General features: G+C 37.9%; 1 protein-coding gene across 3 annotated transcripts in view; it reads left to right on the plus strand.

Annotated features, from left to right (window-relative positions):
* Fbxl4 (F-box and leucine rich repeat protein 4) overlaps positions 1-22058 on the plus strand; it is a 76543-nt gene that overhangs the window by 12688 nt on the left and 41797 nt on the right. For all 3 annotated transcript variants that reach the window (XM_005361920.3, XM_026786775.1, XM_026786774.1), the window contains exons 4-5: positions 13553-13895; positions 19283-19527. In XM_005361920.3, the coding sequence (XP_005361977.1) occupies positions 13553-13895; positions 19283-19527 (588 nt within the window). The remainder of the gene's footprint in view (positions 1-13552; positions 13896-19282; positions 19528-22058) is intronic.

Here is a 22058-nt window from a genome sequence, read left to right on the forward strand (position 1 = left end):
GGATGGAAGTGGGTTGTGTCAGTACTGGAGGTGTTTTTTTTTTTTCTTTCTGTTTTCTTTTTGGCAGCATCCTCTTAAGTCACTTAAACTAAGGTCCTGATGAAGAAGAGAGATCAGTCACATGAAAATTTAGTGCATGTTTTTTACCTAAAACACCACACGTTATGATCATAGTTCATGCTATTTGCTTGTCACAGAATTTACCATAAATGAAAAGGCATAGTTTAACACAATGGGGACTGGATGTAATCTGCATGTCAGTGGGTATCAGTATTTCTAACTGAGTTTCAATCCAGTGTCATGCTAATTGTTTTACGTACTTTTAAGTGCAATCAAGATAGGCCTATAGAGTAATGCCTTAGGAGGTTAGCCTGGATGGTAGGTGACTGTTTTCACGGTCTGTACAGTCATTTAAAAATAAATGCTAACTTCTAAGGAATTGCTGTGTTCCCCCAGCAGTCTGTTTATATCATTAACCTGTAGAGCACCCCTGGACTCTTGTTTTTATATAATTCCTTGAGGAGGTGATGCGCTCTCATAGGTTAGTTGTCTGAATGTCCACAACATAGCCTTCCATACATGTGCTCTCCAGGTGCTGCAACCCACCCTTCCCCTTTATAAGGTTTTCTTTGTATTCTTTCATTTCTCAGTGCAAATAGAAGGGAATCAAATACAGTTTGCATTTTTCTTTGTCTAAACAATAATTACCACTCAGGTCATTTTGTTTCTGGTTTATTTCTCTCCTGAGCAGTATCCATGAAGCAGAATGTTCCTTTGTTTCTTTCCTATAGCTGCATGGAATGTGTCCCCCCTGTGTGTCCTGTTTGTTAACTACTCCTTAACCAATAGGCACTTAGCTTTTGCCAGTCTTCTGCTATTATTGATTAATGCAGAGAATAAAGTTACCACACATGGCTTCCTTCTTCTGTCAGTCTTTGTGGGGGATAGAGTCTCAGAAGAAATTCTTGACCAAGGGGGCATACAGATTTGTATTTTGATGCATGGAGCCAAACTTCCCTCCAAAGGGTCTGTACCTGTCTGTTTATATTTCCACAAGAAATGTAAGTTTGCTTTGCCAAAAGACTTGCAGTATTAATAAGTTTCATAGTTTTGTAATTTATTAGGTGAAAATGTTACGTTTTATTACCTTTGTTAAAATTCTTTCATTGTCTCTGAGGTGGAATATCTTTTCCTTATCTAAGAACCATTTATATAGCCTTTTCCTTGGCTTATCTGATCATTGTTTTGTCTCTTCTTCTGTTGCTTATTGATCCTTCAGTTTTCAGATCTTTATGTCAATCTTAGCTACGCATTCATTGCCCATAGTGTCGGTCATGTTCGGTGTTGTTCTGAGTATCGAGAATACATCAACATCATGTATAAAGGATAAAAACCTTTGCCCTGTGAGCTTATTCTACCTGAGTGGTTTGTAGACCCTTTTTAACAGGTACCAATGAACTGTGGGACCCCAGTGCTAGTGTAGGAAAAGCAGAGTGGAGAGCAGTTCCCAAGACATACTGCTGGCTTGTGTCTCTGTCCTTAGTTCTAAGGCAAGTTCCTATTTTGCCAGGAAACAATTACAGAGGTCAGCTCAAGTATTGCTGGAAACTGCTTTGATAATTTATTGTGTGCAGTATTGTTAATGAAAATACAAAACCATCAATGCTTTATATATAGGCTATTTCCTGAAAGAAAGAAAAAAAGCAAGAATTTGCATCTTTTCTCATATGAGAATTATTTATAATATTGTCATTCTTTACTACACTGTGAACAGGTTTGAGATCTATGGAACACGTGCAGCCTTTTCTCTGATCCCAGGCATTGCTGCTTAGTTGATTAGATTGTGTAATTTTAAAACTTAATTTGTAGATGCCTCTGGTTTGCTTTACTGATTATTTTTTAGCTTTATTCCTCAGAAAACTTGAGTGAATATTAAGAGGAAAGGAGTCAGATCAATATTTATTCCTGCCGTATTAGGAATGTTGTTTTGGTTTGGTTTTTGGAGAGAGTTTCACTCTAGCCCCAAGCTGGCCTGGAACTCACAGCAGTCCTCCTTCCTCCTATTCCAAGTGCTGAGCTTACAGACATGAGCCTCCACACGAAGCTCAAAAAAGGCTTCCTTAAGTTTCTCTGACTGTGAGCTTAATAGATGCTTCATTGTCTAAAAACAAAATGAAAAGAAAGATACCTACAGTTCTTCTGCTCAGATTCAGTGACTCTTACTATTTTGGTGGGTATCCTCAGACAGTGGGAAACATTCATTGGACATCCTTTCTTTGCTGGAAACAAAGCACACAAAGATGGCTTTTGTTCTGAGCTTATGGGCCATCCTGGAAGAGGCTGTGACATTTTTGGGGATATGTGCTTGCCAGAGGAAAACTTGATGTGTGTGGGGCTCTGGGAAGTCTAATCAAGTAGTTTCTTCTTCAAGAAAGTGAACTTATGCAGGGTTGAGGGTAGCTCCATCAGGGCTAAGAACGGTAGAGAAGGATAGCACCTTCAATGGTGAGATCAGTGTTTGAAGAAGCGAGAAGAGCCAAAGCTATTGGGGGCTGCAAACCTCAGAAGAATGATTTAAGTTTTAAACAGGGTTTTCTGGAATTTGAGTTCTCAGAGCTGTCTTGACTGTAGTGTTCTAGAAGCTACGGGAAGATTCTTACTCCTGTGCAGTTATTTACTGTGGACGTGTTCTGGAAGACACCAGGAAGGAGCGGGAGAAAGGAGTCAGCTGCTGCCAACTAGAATACATGACAATTGTCAGACCACTTACTTTCTAAATACATAGGCACTAGAAGACAAATGAAATAAGAATACCATTTATCATCAAATTACTGTCGCTTACATGAAATGAGCATGAATATTAAATAAAGAACAGTTTTACAATTATTCATGTGCTTTTGTATTTGCGTAAAAAGGTAGTTCCCTTTCTCTTGTGGTCAAGAGAATTGTCATATCTTGGACAGTTGCCTCTTGTTTTAATTGACCAGTTTCATGACCTTAAGGAGTTAAAACAAACACTTGGGTAAAAGAATGTGTTGGAGTAGTCCAGGAATTGTATGCAGGAATGAACTTTGTACAGTCTCAAACATTCAAAACTTTAAAAGGCATGCTTTCCTATTGGAGACAGAGACCCACATTGGAGCACCGGACAGAAATCTCAAGGTCCAAATCAGGAGCAGAAGGAGGGAGAGCACGAGCAAGGAACTCAGGACCGCGAGGGGTGCACCCACACACTGAGACAATGGGGATGATCTTTCGGGAATTCACCAAGACCAGCTAGCCTGGGTCTGAAAAAGCATGGGATAAAACCGGACTTACATAGCAGACAATGAGGACTACTGAGAACTCAAGAACAATGGCAATGGGTTTTTGATCCTACTGCACATACTGGCTTTGGGGGAGCCTAGGCAGTTTGGATGCTCAGCTTACTATTTTTTGTGATTTTCATTGTTTGCCAACAGCATAGGGAGTTCTGCTAGATTTCAGTGTCTTTTGGGCTTTTTGCCTAGTGCCTTCTTAAAAGGAAAGGAAAAGAGATAGGACACAGTGACCCGTGGCTGAGGATCAGAGAATAGACTAGCTCGGGTTTCCAGTTTGGAAGAAAGAGAAAGAAGGTTGGGAAGAAAACAAATTTATGTCATGCTAAAGAAACTGGGATTATATTATTTGGGGATAAAGCTCAGAGATTTGTTTGTTTTTTGAGTACTCAAAACACTTTTAAAATGCAGTGAAGTTAGGAGAGCCGCAGAGGCTGCCGTGGGAGAATTTGCTGCCAAAGGAAGTTGCTTAAGCAGCAGTTTCATGAATTGCCAAGTCCAGTTCTCTTGTCCTTGTAGCTCAAGGACCGTGATTTTATCATCAAGTCAGAATTGGCCAGACCTTTCACAGAGAATGGCAGCTTGTTACTTTCCAGTTAGCGATGGCCTGGACTGATGTCTCTAAGTACAAATGCAAGGTCTTTTATTGGATGTGTTTTGTTTTTAATCTTCAGAAGAAAACCTTTTAAGGATAACAGAGAGGGGTGATTATTATGGTCTATGAACTATAAAAGTTCCTGTTACTGTTCCTTGTTTTATGGTCCTTGATCCCCCTGGGGATAAGTTTACTGGAATTCCCATGGAGCATTCCACTGTGGAACATATCCAAAATCATCTAACCAGAAACAGTCGTGTTTCCATGGCCACTGCAGCACTGTTCATAATATAGAATCAGCCTAAGTGCTCAGCAACAGATGAACTGATAAAGAAAACAGGACATATATGCTCAGTTGATATTAGTTAACAATAAATAAGAATAAAATTTTGTCTTGTTGGAAGTATGTGATCTACTTTTTGATATTTTTTATTCTGCAGAGGTTACACTTAAAAGACTGCCTTGAGTCTCAGAAGAGACTTTGAACTTTGGTCTATTAGACAGTGTTGAGACTATTTAGACTATAGGAACTTTTGAAGTTGGTCTGAATGCATGCTTACATTGTGATAGGTCTATAAGCCAGTGGGGTCAAGGGAATAAAATGTGATAGTTTGAATAGGTAAGGCCCCCAAAAGCTCATATATTTGAATGCTTTGTCATTAGGGAGTGGTACTACTTGAGGGGGATTAGGAGGTATGGCCTTGTTGGAGGATGTTGGGGTTTTAGGTTCATTGGCACTCTCTCTTCCTGCTGCCTGCCAATCTAGATGTAGAACTCTCCTGCTCCTTCTCCAGCACCATTGCTTCCTGTGTACTACCATGCTTCTTACCATGCTGATAATGGATAAATCTCTGAATTGTAAGCAAGCCCCAATTAAATGCTTTCCATCATAAGAGTTGCCATGGGCATAGTGTTTCTTCACAGCAATAGAACATTTAAGTGAATACATACCATTTTGTCTTTCTGGGTCTGGGACAACCCATACAAGATGATTTTTTTCCTAGTTTCATCCATTTGTCTCAAAATTCATGATTTCATTTTTTCAAGCAACCGAGTAATAATCCTTTGTGCAAATTTACCATATATTCTTGATCAATTTTCCTGTTGAGGGGCATCTAGGTTGTTTTCCGTTTTCTGGCTATTATCAATAGAGCATCAGTGAAATATAGTTGAGCAAGTGTTTCTGTGGGTAGGATGAAACATTCTTTGAGTATATGCTCAAGAATCATAGATTCCATCTTCATGAGGAACCTCCACACTGATTTTCATAGTGGCTGTACAAGTTTACACTCCCACCAGCAATGGAGGAGTTTTCCCTCTGCTCCACATCCTCACAAGCATGAGCTATCACTTATTTTATTGACATTAGCCATTATAACAGGCGTAAGATGCAATTTCAGCATAGTTTTGATTTGCATTTCTCCGATGGCTAAGGATGTTGAACATTTCTTTAAGTGTTTTTCAGCCACTTGAGATTTTTCTGTTGCGAATTCTCTGTTTAGAACTGTACCCCATTTTGAAATTAGTTTATCTGTTTTTTGATATCTAGCTTTTTGAGTTCTCTATATATTTTGGATATTAGCCATCTGTCAGACGTGTAGTTGGTAAAATCTCTACCTATACTGTTGACTGCTGCTTTTCCGTATGATAGTGTCCTTTGCCATGCAGACTTCTCAGTCATGAGGTCTTATTTATTCATTGTTGATCTTACTGCCTGTGGTAACAGTGTTCTCGAGAAAGTCTTTTCCTGTTCCAGTGAATTTGAAGCTGTCCCCACTTTCTCTTCTTCCCAGTTTAGTTTATCTGGCTTTATGTTGAGGTCTTTGATGCATTGGTTGTTGAGTTTTGTGCAGGGTGATAAGTAGGGATTTTATTCGGATTCTTCTACATATAGCTGTCCAGTTTGACCAGCATCATTTGTTGAAGATGCTGTCTTTTTTTTTTTTTCACCCTAATGTGTGTTTCTTCATAAATATAAGGTGTCCATAGGTGTTTGGATTTATGTCTGGGTTTTCAATTCAATACCAATGATTGATGTAACTTTTTGTGCCAATACCATGCAGTATTTATCACTGTAACTTTGTAGTACAGCTTGAAATTGGGATGGTGATGTCTCATACAGTTCTTTTATTATTCAGGATCATTTATGCTATCCTGAATTTTTTTTATTATGAAGTTGAGAACTGTCCTTTCAAAATCTGTCTTTCAAATAATTATGTTGGAATTTTGGTGGAAATTAAGTTGAATCTGCAGGTTGCTTTTGTTGGGATGGCCATTCTTACTGTATTAATACTTCTGATCTATAATCCTAGAATTTTCCATCTTCTAATATCTTTAATTCTATCTTCAAGGACTTGGCATTTTTATTGTAGAAGTCTTTGCTTCCTTGGTTAGAGTTACTCCAAGCTATTTTATATTATTTGAGACTATTGTGAAAAGTGTTGTTTCCCTGATTTCTTTGTCCATTTATCATTTATATATTGGAGGGTACTGTTTTTTTTTTTTAAATTTACTCTGTATCCAGCTACTTTACTCAAAATGTTTATCAGCTGTTGGATATGGAAACATTGGTGGAATTTTTAGGGTCTTTAATGTGTATACATCTGCAAATAAAGATACCTTGACTTCTTCATCTTCTTTTTTTTAACCAATTTTATACCCTTGATTTCCTAGAGTTATCTTAATGCTTTAGATAAGTCCTCTATGTATGGAGAGAGTGGGCTAACTTGTCCCTGACCCTGATTTTAGTGGAATTACTTTGAGTTTCTCTTATTTAAGTTGATGTTGGCAGTAGTCTTGTTGTAAACTGCCTTTATTATATTTAGGCCTATCCCTTGTATGCTTAATCTCTCTAGGAATTTAATAATGGAGGGGTTTTGAATTTGATTTTAAGAAATTTTCTATATCTTATGAAATGATCATGTAGTTTTTGTCTTTCAGTTTGTTTATATGGTGGATTACATTTATTGATTTATATATGTTTAACCATCCCTTCATCTTTGGGATGAATTCTGCTTGATCATGAAGGATGATTTTTGGCATTAATTAATTAATTTTTAATTGATTTTTAGTGAACTCTACATTTTTCTCTGCTCCCCTCCCTGCCTCTCCCCTCCCCCAATTTATTCAGGAGATCTTATCTTTTTCTACTTCCTATGAGATTAGCTCTATGTAAGTCTCTCTTAGTGTCCTCATTGTTGTCTAAGTTCTTTGGGCTTGTGATTTGTAGGCTGGTTTTCTTTGCTTTATGTTTAAAAACCACTTATGAGTGGGAAACCGCCACACTGATATCAAAAGTGGTTGTATAACTTTGCATTCCCACCAGCAATGGATGAGTGTTCCCCTTACTCCACATCCTCTCCCACATAAGCTGTCATTGGTGTTAACCATTCTGACAGGTGCAAGATGGTATCTCAGAGTTGTTTTGATTTGCATTTTCCTGATAGCTAAGGAAGTTCAACGTGTCCTTAAGTATCTTTTGGCCATTTGAAATTCTTCTGTTGAGAATTCTTTGCTTAGTTCTGTACCCCATTTTTAAATGAGTTATTTAGAATTTTGATGTCTAATTTCTTGAGTTCTTTATATATTTTGGAGATTAGTCCTCTGTCTGATGTGGTGATGGTGAAGATTTTTTTCCTTAAAGTAGAACTGCCTTTTTGTCTTATTGACTGTGTCCTTTGCTTTGCAGAAGCTTCTCAGTTTCAGGAGGTTCCATTTATTTATTGTTGCTCTTATTGTCTGTGCTACTGGGGTTATATTTAGGAAATAGTCTCCTGTGCCATGTATTGAAGACTACTTCCCACTTTCTCTTCTATGGGTTTCAGTGTGGTCATATTTATATTGAGGTCTTTAATTCATCTGGACTTGAGTTTTGTGCATGATGATAAATATGGATCTATTTCTGTTCTTCTATACATTGACATCCAGTTATGTCAGCACCATTTGTTGAAGATACTTTCTTTTTTCCATTGTATAATTTTAGTTTCTTTGTCGAAAATCAGGTGTCCATAGGTGTATGGATATTTAATATCTGGGTCTTCAACTCAATTCCATTGGTCAACCTCCTTGTTTTTATGCCAGTACTAAGTTGTTTTTCTTACTGTAGCTCTATAGTAGAGATTGATATCAGTCATGGTGATCCTTCTGGAAGTTTCTTTATTGTATAGGATTGTTTTGGCTATTCTGTTTTTTTTTTTTTTGATTTCCATATGAAGTTGATTATTGTTCTTTCAAGGTCTGTAAAGAATTTTGTTGTGATTTTGATGGGGATTGTATTGAATCTATAAATTGCTTTTGGTAAGATTGCCATTTTTTACTATGTTGATTCTACCCACCCAAGAGCATGGGAGATCTTTCCATTTTCTGGTATCTTTTTCAATGTTGTTCTTCAAAGATTAAAGTTCTTATTGAATAGGTCTTTCACTTCTTTGGTTAGTGTTACCTCAGAATATTTTGTGTTATTTGTGGATATTGTGAAAGGTGATGTTTCTCTGATTTCCCTCTCAGCTTCTTTATCATTTGTATATAAGAGGGCTACTGATTTTTTTGAGTTGGTTTTGTATCCTGCCACATCACTGATGGTATTTATCAGCTGTAGGAGTTTTTTATTAGAGTTTTTTTTTTTAGTTTGGGTCTTTTTATAGGTGAATTGAGTCCATTGATATTAAGAGATATTAATGACCAGTGGTTGTTAACTCCGGTTATCTTTTGGTAGTAGTGTTTGTGTGTTTCCCTTCTTTGGGTTATGCTGGTGGGGGGGGGTTATCAGATATCTGTGTTTTATTAGCTTCCTTGTGTTGGGGTTTTCCTTCTAGTACTTTCTGTAAGGTTGGGTTTGTGGATACATATTGTTTAAATCTGGTTTTGTCATTGAATATCTTGTTTTCTCCATCAATGGTGATTGAAAGTTTTGCTGGGTATAGTAGTCTTGGCTTGCATCCATGGTTTCTTAGTGTCTGCAGCAGATCAGCCCAGGACCTTCTGGCTTTTGTGGTTTCCATTAAGAAGTCGTGAAATTCTTATAGGTCTACCTTTATATGTTACTTGTCGTCTTTCCTCTTAATATTCTTTCTTTATTCTGTATGGTTTTGCATTTTGATTATTATATGATGAGGGAACTTTTTTTGATCTAGTCTGTTTGGTGTTCTATAAGCTTTGTGTACCTTCATAGGGATATCCCTCTTTAGGTTGGGAAAGTTTTCTTTTATGATTTTGTAGAATATATTTTCTGTGCCTTTGAGCTGGAGTTCTTCTTTTCTACCCATTTTAGTCTTAGGTTTGATCTTTTCATGTTGTCCCAGATTTCCTAGGTGTTTTGTGGTAAGGATTTGTTGGATTTAATGTTTTCTTTGATTAATGAGTCTATTTCCTCTGCAATATCTTCAATACCTGAGCTTCCTTCTTCTATCTCTTGTATTCTGTTGGTTATACTTATCTCTGTAGTTCCTGTTTGTTTCTCAGATTTTCCATATCCAGAATTCCCTCAGTTTGTGTTTTCTTTATTGCCTCTATTTCAGTCTTCAAGTCTTGAACTGTTTGATTGTTTTTTCTTGGTTTCCTTAAGTTTCTTTGAGGGATTTATTAATTTCTTCCAATTTTTTTTATCTTTCCTCCATTTCTTTAAGTGAGTTTTTCATTTCCTTTTTAATAAAGTTACATTTAAAGTTGTTTTCTTCTGCTGCTTCTGGGTTGGGATAATTAAGTCTTCCTGTTAGGTGACCACTGGGTTCTGGTGATACCATGTTGCTTTTTAGGTTTTTGGATGAATTCTTGCATTGGCGCTTACCCATCTTTTTCTTCAAATGAGGCCGGCAGTGTCTTTGCATTTTGGTTCAATCCTTGCAGTGGCTGTCTGAGTGTTTGGGAATTTTTTTAGTCTGCTCTGTACTGTCAATGTCTGTGTCTCAGGAAACCTCTGAGGTCTCTCTAAGTCTGCTCTCTTTTCTTCTTTCCTGGTTTTCTCTCTTGGTCCTCTCTCTAGACCCCCTTAGTGTTGTAGCAAGCTCTTGGTCCCCTTAGTATTATAGCAAGCTCTTGGTCCTCTCTGTATTGTAACAAGCTCTTAGTCTCCTTAGAATTGTAGCAAGCTATGTTTCAGAGTTCCACTGAGGTTACAGGAAGATAGGCGAGTTTGGGGGTGGGATGGGACTAGTAGTTTGTAGGGTCCGGTGGATGGGGTTGGGTACTGGGGGAGCCTTCTGCAGAGAACTTTCCTGCTGACTGTCTGGAAAAGCTGAGGGAGTTGGGGGAAGGGGCCTGGGGTTTTGTCCCACTGTGGAGGGCTTAGAGAGTGGGGTGTCCTGCCACATGGCTATTCACTCACCTCTTAATTCCCCTCAGTATTGGAGCAAGCTCTTAAGTGCCCTCAGAATTGGAGCAAGCTGTGTTTCAGAGTTCCACCAAAGTTGCAGGAGAAAAGGCCAAGATCTCTCTAAATCTTTATGTAGGCATTTAGTGCTGTGAATTTGTCTTTTAGAACTTCCTTTATTATGTCCCATAAGTTTGAGTATGCTGTGTATTTATTTTCATTGAATTTTAGAAAGTCTTTAAGTTCTTTCTTAATTTGTCTTGACCCATTTTTCATTCAGTAATGAGTTGTTTAGTTTCCATGAGTTTGTAAATTTTTTTTCCTGCTGTTGTTGTTATCCAGCTCTAATCCACGGTAATAAATACCGGGTATTATTTCAGTTTTCTTGTATCTATTGAGATTCATTTTGTGCCTGAATTTGTGGTCAGTTTTGGAGAAAGTTTCTTGAGGTCCTGAAAAGAAGGTATATTCTGTTGTGTTTGGGTGAAATATTCTGTTAGTTTGGTTTATAGTATCAGTTAGCTCCAGCATCTCTCTACTTAGCTTTTGTCTGGATGACCTGTCTGTTGAACAGAGTAGGGTATTGAAGTCTCCTTCCACCATCAGTGTGTGTGTATGTTAGTCAGGGTTCTCTAGGGTAGGAGAACATACAGAATGAATTTCTTTGTGTGTGTGTGTGTGTTTGTGTGTGTGTGTGTGTGTAGAGAGAGAGAGAGAGAGGAATTATTAGAATGACTTACAAGCTGTGGCCAAACTAATCCAGCATTGACTGACTATGAACAAAAGTCTAAGAATCTAGAAGTTGCTCAGTCCAGAAGACTGGCTTGGTCTTCAGTGCATTCTAGAATCCAAAGAAGTAGGCTCTAATGCTAGTAAAGGAATGGATTTACTAGCAAGGTGAGGGCAATCAGGGAAAGAGCAAATGCTTCTTTATTCCATGTCTCAATATAGACTTCGAGCAGAAAGTGTAACCAGATTAAAGGTGTGTTTTCTCCTCTCAAGATCCAAATTAAAGGCAAGTGTGTTTCTCTGCCTCAACCTCCAGATCAAAGGTTTTTCTTAAATGTCCCAACTAGAAGTGAATTCACTCACTTCAAACCAAGCAAAAAGTCTCTCACAGGTGTGCCCTCCATTTCTGGAATAGTTCATTCCAGATGTAGCCAAATAGGCAACCAAAAATATCCATCAGTGTGTATAAGGGTCAATATGTGATTTAAATTATAGTAGTATTTCTGTTATGAATTTGAGTGTTCTTGTGTTTGGGGCATAGATATTAAGAATTGAAATGTTCTCTTGATGAATTTTTCCTTTGATGAGTATGTAGTATCCTTCACTATCTCTTCTGATTAAAGTTTATTTTGTCCTAAATTAAGATTGCTGCAACAGCTTTCTTCTTCGATCTGTTTATTTGTAATCTTTTCCCATCATTTCACTCTGAGGTAATGTCTGTCCTTGATGTTACGATGTGTTTCTTGGATGCAGCAGAAGGATGGATACCTTTTTTTTTTTTTTTTGCTTTTTCGAGACAGGGTTTCTCTGTGGTTTTGGAGCCTGTCCTGGAACTAGCTCTGTAGACCAGGATGGTCTCGAACTCACAGAGATCCGCCTGCCTCTGCCTCCCGAGTGCTGGGATTAAAGGCGTGCGCCACCACCGCCCGGCAGGATGGATACCTTTTTCACATGCATTCTGTTAGTCTGTGGTCTGTGTGTTTCTTTTTATTGGGGAGGTGAGACCTTCGACGTTGAGACATATCAGTGACCAATGATTGTCAATTACTGTTATTTATTGTTGTTGTTGGTGGTGGTGGTGGTGATAGTGATGATGGTGGTTATGTGTGTGTGTGTGTGTATGTGTGTGTGTGTTTCCCTTTTTGACATTGCTTGTCTGAGATTATTTATTTCCTTTTTTCTTATTATTCTTTTTCTCTCTTTTCTTTTATGTAGTTAACCTCTTTTGGTTAGATTTTTTTCTTCTAGCATGGCTGCTTTTATATTATTTTGATCCTGATTAAATTTGGTTTTATCATTTAATGTCTTTTTTTCTCCATCTCTGGTGACTAAAAGTTTTGGTGGATATAGTAATCTGTGCTGGCAACTATAGTTTCTTAGAATCTGCAGCACATCTATCCTCTGAGAAGTCTGGTGTAATTCTAATTTAATTTATTTTAATTTAATTAATTAATTAATTAATTTTAGACTTATGGAGCTGACGTTCAGGAATGGGGATGGGCTAGGAGGAGGTGGTGGGGTCTGCTTAGTTTTCTGGGAATGAGGACAAAGAGGGAGGGGAGGCCGCTGTAGGTGTTGTGCAGAACTGGGCATGAGACGTGGATTTTGGAGAAAAATTTTGTAAGAAGACTTGTTTGGACATGGGGTAGTAATAGAAGTGCCTTGGACATTCCATTGGAATGAGCTTAGACTCAAGCTAGTTATAAATGTGCTGAGAAAAGCATAAGGATAGTTTGCCGGAGAAGTGGGAGCCCTATTGTGAGGACAGGGAGGATGTTATTCTTTTGTTATTTGTTAGATACTTGCTACATATTAGGGATATAGGTATGGCTAAAAGAATAATTAAATGACTATTCAGGTTAAGGGCATATGAGACAGTTTCATGAAATCTGGAAAGGATTTAATGACTGAATTTCAAGAACAGGAAAACATTGCTTGAAGGCTAAGGAGATGACTCAGTCAGTAAAGTTCTGAGGACCCCAGTTTCATTCCCAGAACTCTGCCGGGCATGGTGGTGTGCACTTGTGAGCTCAGTGTGGGCAGAAATGGAGACGGTGATTAAAAACTAAACAGAATAAAGTGGGTGGTGATTGAGGAATGATACTCATGGTTATCTCCGGCCTCCACACACACATGCACTCCTGTACACAAAAGGAACATGGAATTTTGAGTTTTGTAAGAGGCTAGTAACAAAAATAGAAATGCTGGAGAGGAGACCTTTATTACGTAAAAGGATCAGCTTTGCTCCTGACTTGGAGGATGTGCACAGCGGACACTTTGTCCTCTGTGTGTCTTCTCTCTCAGTGTTTATCATTCTGTAATACTGAATTTGGTTCTTCAGATACCTTTAACTGTTGATTCTCATCTTTAGCCAATGTGAAATTTTGGGAAAAATGCAACCAAAATTTGGAGGGCTTGTCAAAATATTTTAAGTAGAGCTATCTGACATTTAGTATTTTTAATTTTTTTTGAAGTGACTCTGTGTTTGACTCTGTTCACTCTGTTTTTCCTTTGTTTCACACTGTATGAGTTGGGTCGGGGATGCACACTAGCAGCACCAGCAGACCTCATTCTAAACTGCAGCGGCGTTTCTTTCTTTGGCAGGTGGGAGATTCTTTGGTCAGAGAGACCTACGAAGGTGAATGCTTCCCAGGCTCGCCAGTTTAAACCTTGTATTAAGCAGATAAATTTCCCCACAAATCTTATACGACTGGAAGTAAATAGTTCTCTTCTGGATTATTACACCGAATTAGATGCAGTTGTGCTCCATGGTACGAAGGACAAGCCCCTACTCTCTCTCAAGACTTCCCTTGTTGACATGAATGATCTAGAAGATGACTATGAAGAAAAGGACGGCTGTGGAATGGATGGCCTTAACAAAAAGTTTAGCAGTGCTGCCCTTGGGGATGGGCCAAATAATGGGTATTTTGATAAACTACCATATGAGGTAAGCCAAAAGTAGTTGCAATATTGAGTATAGCACTACAGAGTTTTAATGCTGAAATGACTGCTTATTTTTGCTAGGTATCAGCATTGGTGAGACACATAAAACCTGATATTTTAGAGATTTCAGTATGGAAAAAAACTAAAGAAATTTATTTTAAATAAATTTCCCTTTGTTTTGAATTGACATCAATGTGTGTTGTTCTGTCAGTACTTAGTCAGAGCCCAGAACATACACCAATAATAAACTGTACTGTACTTTTCTTAGTGGTGTAGTAGAGCAATATGTGCTTGACGTTATACCTGTTAGACTGCAGATCAGCAGGTGAATGTTTATCCCACTTAATAGCCACAGCTTCCCTGAGGATCATCTTCTTTACGAGCTCTAGTCTATATTCAAACTACAAATTTTGATCTCGACTGACCCAGTGTTCTTTTTATTAGAAATTCCTGTTTGATATCTTGTTTTCAGTGTGTCTCTTTGGGACTTTCTGTGGTTATTTGTCCTCCCTGCCTCTAGACATCAAATGCCAGGAATATTCTGTAGAAACGTGACCCCCAAAATCTCTCCCCAGCTGCTTCTAATGCCCTGGAGCCAGGTAGACCTGGCATTTATGGTTTTTTTTGAAAACTGTGTGTTGTTACAATAAAACATGATCTTTTTTAATGACAATTTTAGATCCAAATAACCCATCTAGATATCATTCTTATAAATAGATGGACATTTTACTTTTCAGTATAATGATACTAGTAGCTAAACTTGCATGGAATGATTAGTTAGCCTCTTGAATGTCAAGGAGTCATAGCACCTCCATCTGTTGAGTAGTTAAGAGTTAAGCTGCTGTGTAAAGTGGCTAAAGTTGTTAGGTAGAGAGTTTAAGGGTCTGCAGTGTCAGTCGGGAGGCACGGACCCAAGGTTTCACCCAGGCCTTTCTGGACAGAAACAGCACAGATTAAGCAAGATCATTAATATCTTAGCTGGAGAGGGAGGCTACATGGGAAGATTGATTTGGGAGAGAGGGACGTAGATGGTGATAATGCTGCTCCTTGAGATCTGTTTGGCAGCATTCACCTCTAGAAAGTGAGTTGTTTTCCATTCTTACCTACTTCCAAAAGCTGTTAAAATAGGAATTTAGATTTAATATATTTTAAATAATTTTTACTTTTATCCAAACTTGATAAAATACCTAGCTTGTAGCATTAAAAGGAATGATGGAGACAGAGAGAAGTGACTATTCAGAGATGAGAAGAACAGTAGGGCCACTCTTGCATTGCAGAACATCCTGTTCCACTGCGCCAAAGAGCATCCTCAGAGTTTGCCAAGAGCTTTGCAGAGTCTCCTTCCAGCCAGTGATCTTCAGGGTGCTGTGTTTCTCCAATGCTTAGCAAAATTGGTTGAGATGGGGTCATGGATACTTTAGAATTAGTTAAATAATATGTTAAAAGTCTAGAGGAGATGCATGATTATAATGTTATGCTTTACACTTTTGTATAACTTTTTGAATGGGAAAAAAGGCTATAGAATAATAGGTAATATTCCAGAAATTTCCCATAATATTCAGGCAATTTTATATATGTGCATTATTTCATAATTAAGCATATATAAATGAGCTGGGTGGTGGTAGGGCATGCCTTTAATCCCAACATTCTTGGAGACAAAGTCAGGTGGATCTCTATGAGTTTGAAGCCAGCCTGGTCTACAGAGTGAGTTCCAGGCAGTCAGGACTACACAGAGAAACCCTGTCTAGAAAAAAACAAAAAAAAAAACAAAGGTATAAATGGGAGAGAGGGTGTGTGTAAATTTTTTGTAGGTGTAATCTTTTTCAGTGAAAGGAAGCAATGGGAGCTTCAGTAGAGTCAGAAGGTCTCTGTGGAGTGGATTGTGAAATTTTAACTTCTTTGTACAGTAAACGGTAAGAGCCTGTATAGAGTTTCAAATACATGATGCAACACACTCTCTAGAAGAAGCCAGGAGACAGAAGCTGTATTCTTGAAGGGGCACTGATTAGGTGTAAGGAAAAGGGTTTCACAGAAAACATCAGTTCTGCAAAACAGGCTGAGCAGTCTCATGGAGTAGACAGAGGTGCAAGAGCAGGGAGATAGCTGTGTTTGGAATCCCTTTGAACACATCACATCCTCTGTTCATTGTGATCCCCTAAAGGAACTTCATGCTAAGATGTCGCTATGGACACAGCTTGATAGACATTAGATACTACATTAGCAATGATTAAGAGCGGTGGCTATTTAGTCTAAAATCTGTCATTTTATTTAATCAAACTCCAAAAGAGCTTCTTCAAATGTTAGTGTCATGGTTTTTGTGACTTTTCATTCTTTTTTATATTTTGATATTTTCTCAGGATGCTATATTGGGTATCAGAATTAAATTGGATCTAAAAACATTACTTAATACCATTGTGAAAGTTCTAGTTAATACTGTAGACATGAGGCATATAAAAGGTGTAACTTTTGTAAAGTAAGCTATGAAATCATTTGCAGACAAGATGATTACATATTAGAATATTCAGGAGAATTAGGAAATAAAAGTAAGTTGACAGTTGCACAGTAATAGATAAATATCCATAGCTTTAGAAATGTCTAGACCATAAAAGATTATTAAATGTTAAGTCATACCATGCCTTTGAGTAGAAAGACAAACTAAGACAAAAGTATCATGCATGTTTATCCACATACATGTGGATCCCACAAAGACAGCATCAGCTTTTCTAAAAGTTTTGTACTTAGTAAGTCCCAATTGAAATATAAAAAGATTTTTTTATATGAAAAGTTCACCTAAGAAAAATGAAAATAATGAAGAAAATTCTGGAAAAGTGATCATGATTCTCACTTTGATTCTAATATACACGCTAAAATTATAGTAGACTCAGTTCTCATTGAAGATTAATGAAATGGGAGAGGTGATAGGTAGATAAATAGCTGAGTCCTTGAATAGACCAAGAGGAAAGAAGAAAACACTTGGGATTAAATTTCTGTAAGTAGCAGCAATAGCAAAAATAAAAGGGACTATGAAGAGGAGGTGGTAGATGATGAGGAAGAGGGCTGGAGGGATAAAGACAGTTCAGTATGGTCCCACTTCTCTGCCTTTCAGAATGGCAACATTTTAATATCAGTATTGTCAAGTACATAGGTGAATGGATACGTGTATGCACTATGAATATATAGATTGATGTGAACACTCAGAACAACTTTTAAATGTGTGTAACTTACTCTCAAGATATATTTGCCAGTTTGCCAGGATGAACATGCATACATAATACATACACACAATGATATTGCAGTATTATTTGTAATAAGAAAACAGCAGGAAATACATCAATAAACAACTATTTTATTGTTATTGTGTTATGTGTGTAAAATGGAATAAGGTGGGTCCGTTTATACAGATAAAGACTTACAGAGTATGTCATTGAATATAAAAGCAAGATGCTAAACAACAAGCATAGTCTCATTCTTTTAGTGCATACCCAAGAACAGTTCATTTATCTGGAAGAGATGGGAAAAAAAAGTGTTAATGGTGCTTTTCTCTGATGCATGTATATGTTTGGAGGGAGGGGTTACCTCATTTCCGCATTTCTTCTGCGTTTGACTTTTCTAATTTTTTAACTGCATATTTTTGCTTATATATGTCTACAGGGTTATCTGGATGATGGAAATTTATTAAGATGTTTGATTATGATATGGATTCTTTTAAAATTAATTTTTAAAATTTATTTTATGGGCCAGCCACAGTTTCCTTCCCTTCTCTCCTCCCATCTCCTTCCTTACCCCCCTCCTATCTATCCACTTCTCAGAAAGGATGAGGCCTCTCATGGGAGTCATGGAAGTCAACAATGCATGACATATGATAGGGATTCTTCAGTGGTACTTTTCACTGAAGGAGACTGGGCTCTTGTTGAATGCATCATGGGTACTTCAAGCCATTGAGCAAGTTGAGGATGGGGGTGGGGAACTGCTAAGAAGTACTGCAGGAGAAGGGGCGATTTGAGCTGACCTGAAATGATGGGATTTGTGCTTAGGGACAGGTGATCAGCTACCACATCATCGTGGAGGGTGAGGAGGGTTCTTGCTCACTTAGTGGTTTTGGATTTTGTTTGTTTGGTAAAACTGGATTTTAGAAAGCTATATAAGATGGGCACAGGAGAAGTCTAGATAATGTCTAGAAAATGGACTAAGTATTGGTCAAATAGAATATTTCAGCTTTTATATGAATAGTTTTTATTTCCATTTTTATAAGTACATATGCAGGCATGCAAACATCCTGAAGTCATTTTTATAGCCTAGTTTAAATGCTAAAAATAAATAGCAAGCCTTATTAGATACAGTATGTTAATCAGCAACTGCTCTTGTTTTATAATCTTGAAACTTATTTTAAAGATTATATTGTTCATCTGAATTTTAGAACATTTGACTCAAAGCAGTGGAATTCTGATCTAACATTAATATTGAGTTTACATGATAAGTTGAAGAAGGTCATTTATTTTAAAGGGTATAATTGCTTATGGAGAAAATTCAGGTTGATACTTCATGTTAAATTAAAAAACTTAACCTCTCTTATCTAAAGATTTTTTATCATTAAGCTAATGTGCAGTTTTTATTAAGATTCTTGGTTCAGTTTAGGCTGCTTAAAACATTGTTCTTTGAAAACTAGTTTAGAAAGCCCCAGCTGGAAAGCAAATCTCTGACTAGTTCAAAGATAATTGAAATTAAGAGGTCCCTCTTGTCTCCCTTTCCTAGAATTCTGTATTAGCTCCTGGAGTACCCTGTGCTGCTCTCTTTCTTTCGCAAGCTTACTGTGCCACTGTAGTTTGAATCCTTTCCATGGCCCTCATTCCTTTCAGGATAAAATCCAAGTGAAGCTCTGTGTAACCCATTCTCACCCCCAGACTCTCTTCACCCTCACCTCTAAATGGCACTTGTCTGACAGGAGTATATTGCTCTCTGGAATAAGGTCCTCATAGGTCTTCAATAACACTGTGGGCTTCTCTTTGTCAGTGCTGTTAAAGCATCCTACTTACTGATTCCACCAGAACTAAGTGGAAGCTCTTTTCTATTGTTATAACCAGTATCTGCCGTATAGAAAATGTTGTCCATGAAAATTTTTATTATTCAACAATTACCAATGTTTATATGCTTGTACAGTATGAAAATGAGTTGTCAGTTTAAGTTGAGAATTTGAGCAGTTTTTAAATTCAGTAAAGTTTAATGTATGTGTAGTTTGTTTCTATTTGAACACTTTAGTGAATATTGATTTATCTACTATGCGAAGATATTGCTTGAAACTGTGATACTGCTCTTTATTAGACCACACTCTGTGTTTGTAAAAAGCGATACCGTTCTTCACTCTTGATGATCTTGGCTTTCTGTTTTATATAGCTCATTCAACTGATTCTGAATCATCTTTCACTACCAGACCTGTGTAGATTAGCACAGACTTGCAGACTTCTACACCAGCATTGCTGCGATCCTCTGCAGTACATCCACCTCAATCTGCAGCCATACTGGGCAAAGCTAGACGATGCTTCACTGGAGTTCCTACAGGCTCGCTGTGCTCTCGTCCAGTGGCTTAACCTGTCTTGGACTGGCAACAGGGGTTTCATCTCTGTGACGGGATTTAGCAGGTACTTACAAAACCTTGTTGAAACTTTTTATTAAGAGACTAGACTTTGTAAAAGTGCTCAGTACAATTTATAAGCTGTATTTGTACATTTTAAGAATAAAAAGAATTAGAGTTCATGGTTAGAATATTGGTATTTATAAAAATGAATGAGTGTTAACTATCCTCTTCAGCTAAACTTCCTAATGACGTAAGGGCCAACTGTACCCTTTACTTCTTGTTTAGATCTCAAATGACTTTCAACCGAACTGCTTTTTTTCTTTCTCGTATTTTCAGCACAGATGATTAACACATTTAAAAAACTATTTCCAAATCAAAATCTACCTCTCTAATGTGATTTGTCAGAAATGGAAAACAATTTATTACAGAACATTTTTAATTAAATCTTAATTACATGTGCAATACATCACCCAAATTTAGAAGCTCATTTAAGCTAATTATGTGGGAAATGAAATTGCATGCTAAATAGAGGACGGCGCTTGCAGACCTGCCCAGGTGTGTCTGCTCCTTTCTATTTAAGCATTTAGTTTCCTTACTATTAAATGTCACCTGTTAAACATTTGAAAGCTTGCGGAAGTGCATATTCATTTAGTAATGCCATAGTAATTTTCCCTAGGATACAAACAGGTGCTTTTTTCTTAACCTTGATGGTTATTCTTGTATTGCCATATGATCCCATCATTTTCATAAAGTCAAACATGGAGTACGAACTTTCAGACACTCTCTGTTATTTTAAATTCATAAATACTCTTTTATCCTGTTACTGGGGCTGAGTCTAAGGCCTTACACATGCCAAACAACTGCTCTTGCACTCATCTGTACATCCCTAGCTCCTCTTGTTACTGTGATTTTACTTTCTGTTTTGAGACAAGGTCTTGCTAAGTTACCCAGGTGGCTTTGAACTGCTTTGTAGTTCAAGTAAATATCTGACTTGGAATCTTCCTACTTCAGCCCCCTAAGCAGCTGGGATTGCGAGGCTGTGCTGCTAGGGACAGCCAAATAGCATCTCTATGGAGGAAGGTAAAGAAAAGTTAGAATAGTAGCTGAGAGGATGCAGTTAAGTTTCTCTAACCTGCCTTGGATGAAAGGAATGCAGCTCTCTGTAACTCATTCTAAGGGGAAGAGACACTTGGGCAGGAGAAACTAGATGGACTTGCTTCTGAGGCCACTTCTGAGACCTTTCACTGCCCTTGCAAAGGACTTTGCAGGCCAAGTTTCTTTACTGGGTCCTTGAATTTCAGCAGGATCTTAGTCTAATGCTAGTTCTCTCTGCCTCAAACATTCCATCTGCAAAGTTTCCTCACTGCTAATAAGACTGATAAAAACTGAAGCTAATTATGGCTGTTTGAGCATCTACTGTTCACCATAAACTAAAGACAAACAATATGAGCTGGAGCAAGCGGTGTCAGTAAACATTGCTTTACATTAGAAAGGCCCACATCATGCCTCAATGATTCCACTGGAGAAATTAATTTTCTATTTTTAAAATTAGGAATTTAGGGCTGACAAAATGGCTTAGTGAATAAGGGCTATTGCTGCCTAAGCTGAAAACTTGAGCTGGATCTCTGGGATCCACAAGATGAAATGGGAAAATGGAATCCTCCAATTGTCCTCTGACTGTCAGAAACTCCAAGGTGTGCACACATCCACACATAATAATACCCATGATAAATAAGTGTAATAAAAACAATTTTCAGTAGAGCCTTGCTTCACCCATGTGTCAAGGCATGGTAGCAGGTATTGTTGACCATGTAAAGAGATATTTGCGACATCTAATATAGTCCTTCCTTCTACAAATGAAGAAAAGATATGAAGATGAGCATATAAGCATAGTCTTTGCATACTCTCAAATGACTGGGGCTGGGTGGTGATAGAGCATGCCTTTACTTCCAGAATTTGGGAGGCAGAGGCAGGCAGATCTCTAAGTTCAAGACTGGTCTACAGAGTGAGTTCCAGGGTAGTCAAGGTTACTCAGAGAAACCCTGTCTTGAGAAACAAAACAAAACAAAATGAGAGGGTGGCAGCTAGTGACTGCAGACGTTAAGGAAAAGAGTGGTGGTGAGAAACTGAGGTATGGCTTTGGCACAGTGATGTGTGTGATGATGACAACAGCCAGGACACTGGAGAAGTTATAGTAAACGAGTTTCCAGAAACTGTAGAAGCATCGCTTGTGAGGAGAAATCTTCACAGTGCTATTTATTGAGACAGGCAGTGGATAGGGTCTTGTTTGCCGTTAGAGCTTCAGTCTGCTTTCTCATCAGCAGTTCTGCTTCTGGTTTTCAGTTCACCTGGCTTTGTTGTGGTGGGGCTGTCTCCAGGGTCACAGAATATGTATATCCATTTAAGTTACCCTATCTGACTGCAGTGTGTCGTTCAGTCAACCCTTGAGCACAGCCACTGTTCACATTTAGAAATGTATTTAAATACAAAGAGAAAGGTAGGGGTAGGGGCATGCTGCAACTTTGCTGATTGCTTTTGGCTCTTCGACTTGACTGAATTGACAGTCATTATGACTTGGAGGCAGCCTTCTCAGAA

Source organism: Microtus ochrogaster, linkage group LG5, assembly GCF_000317375.1.
Source record: "Microtus ochrogaster isolate Prairie Vole_2 linkage group LG5, MicOch1.0, whole genome shotgun sequence".
NCBI classification, from domain to species: domain Eukaryota; kingdom Metazoa; phylum Chordata; class Mammalia; order Rodentia; family Cricetidae; genus Microtus; species Microtus ochrogaster.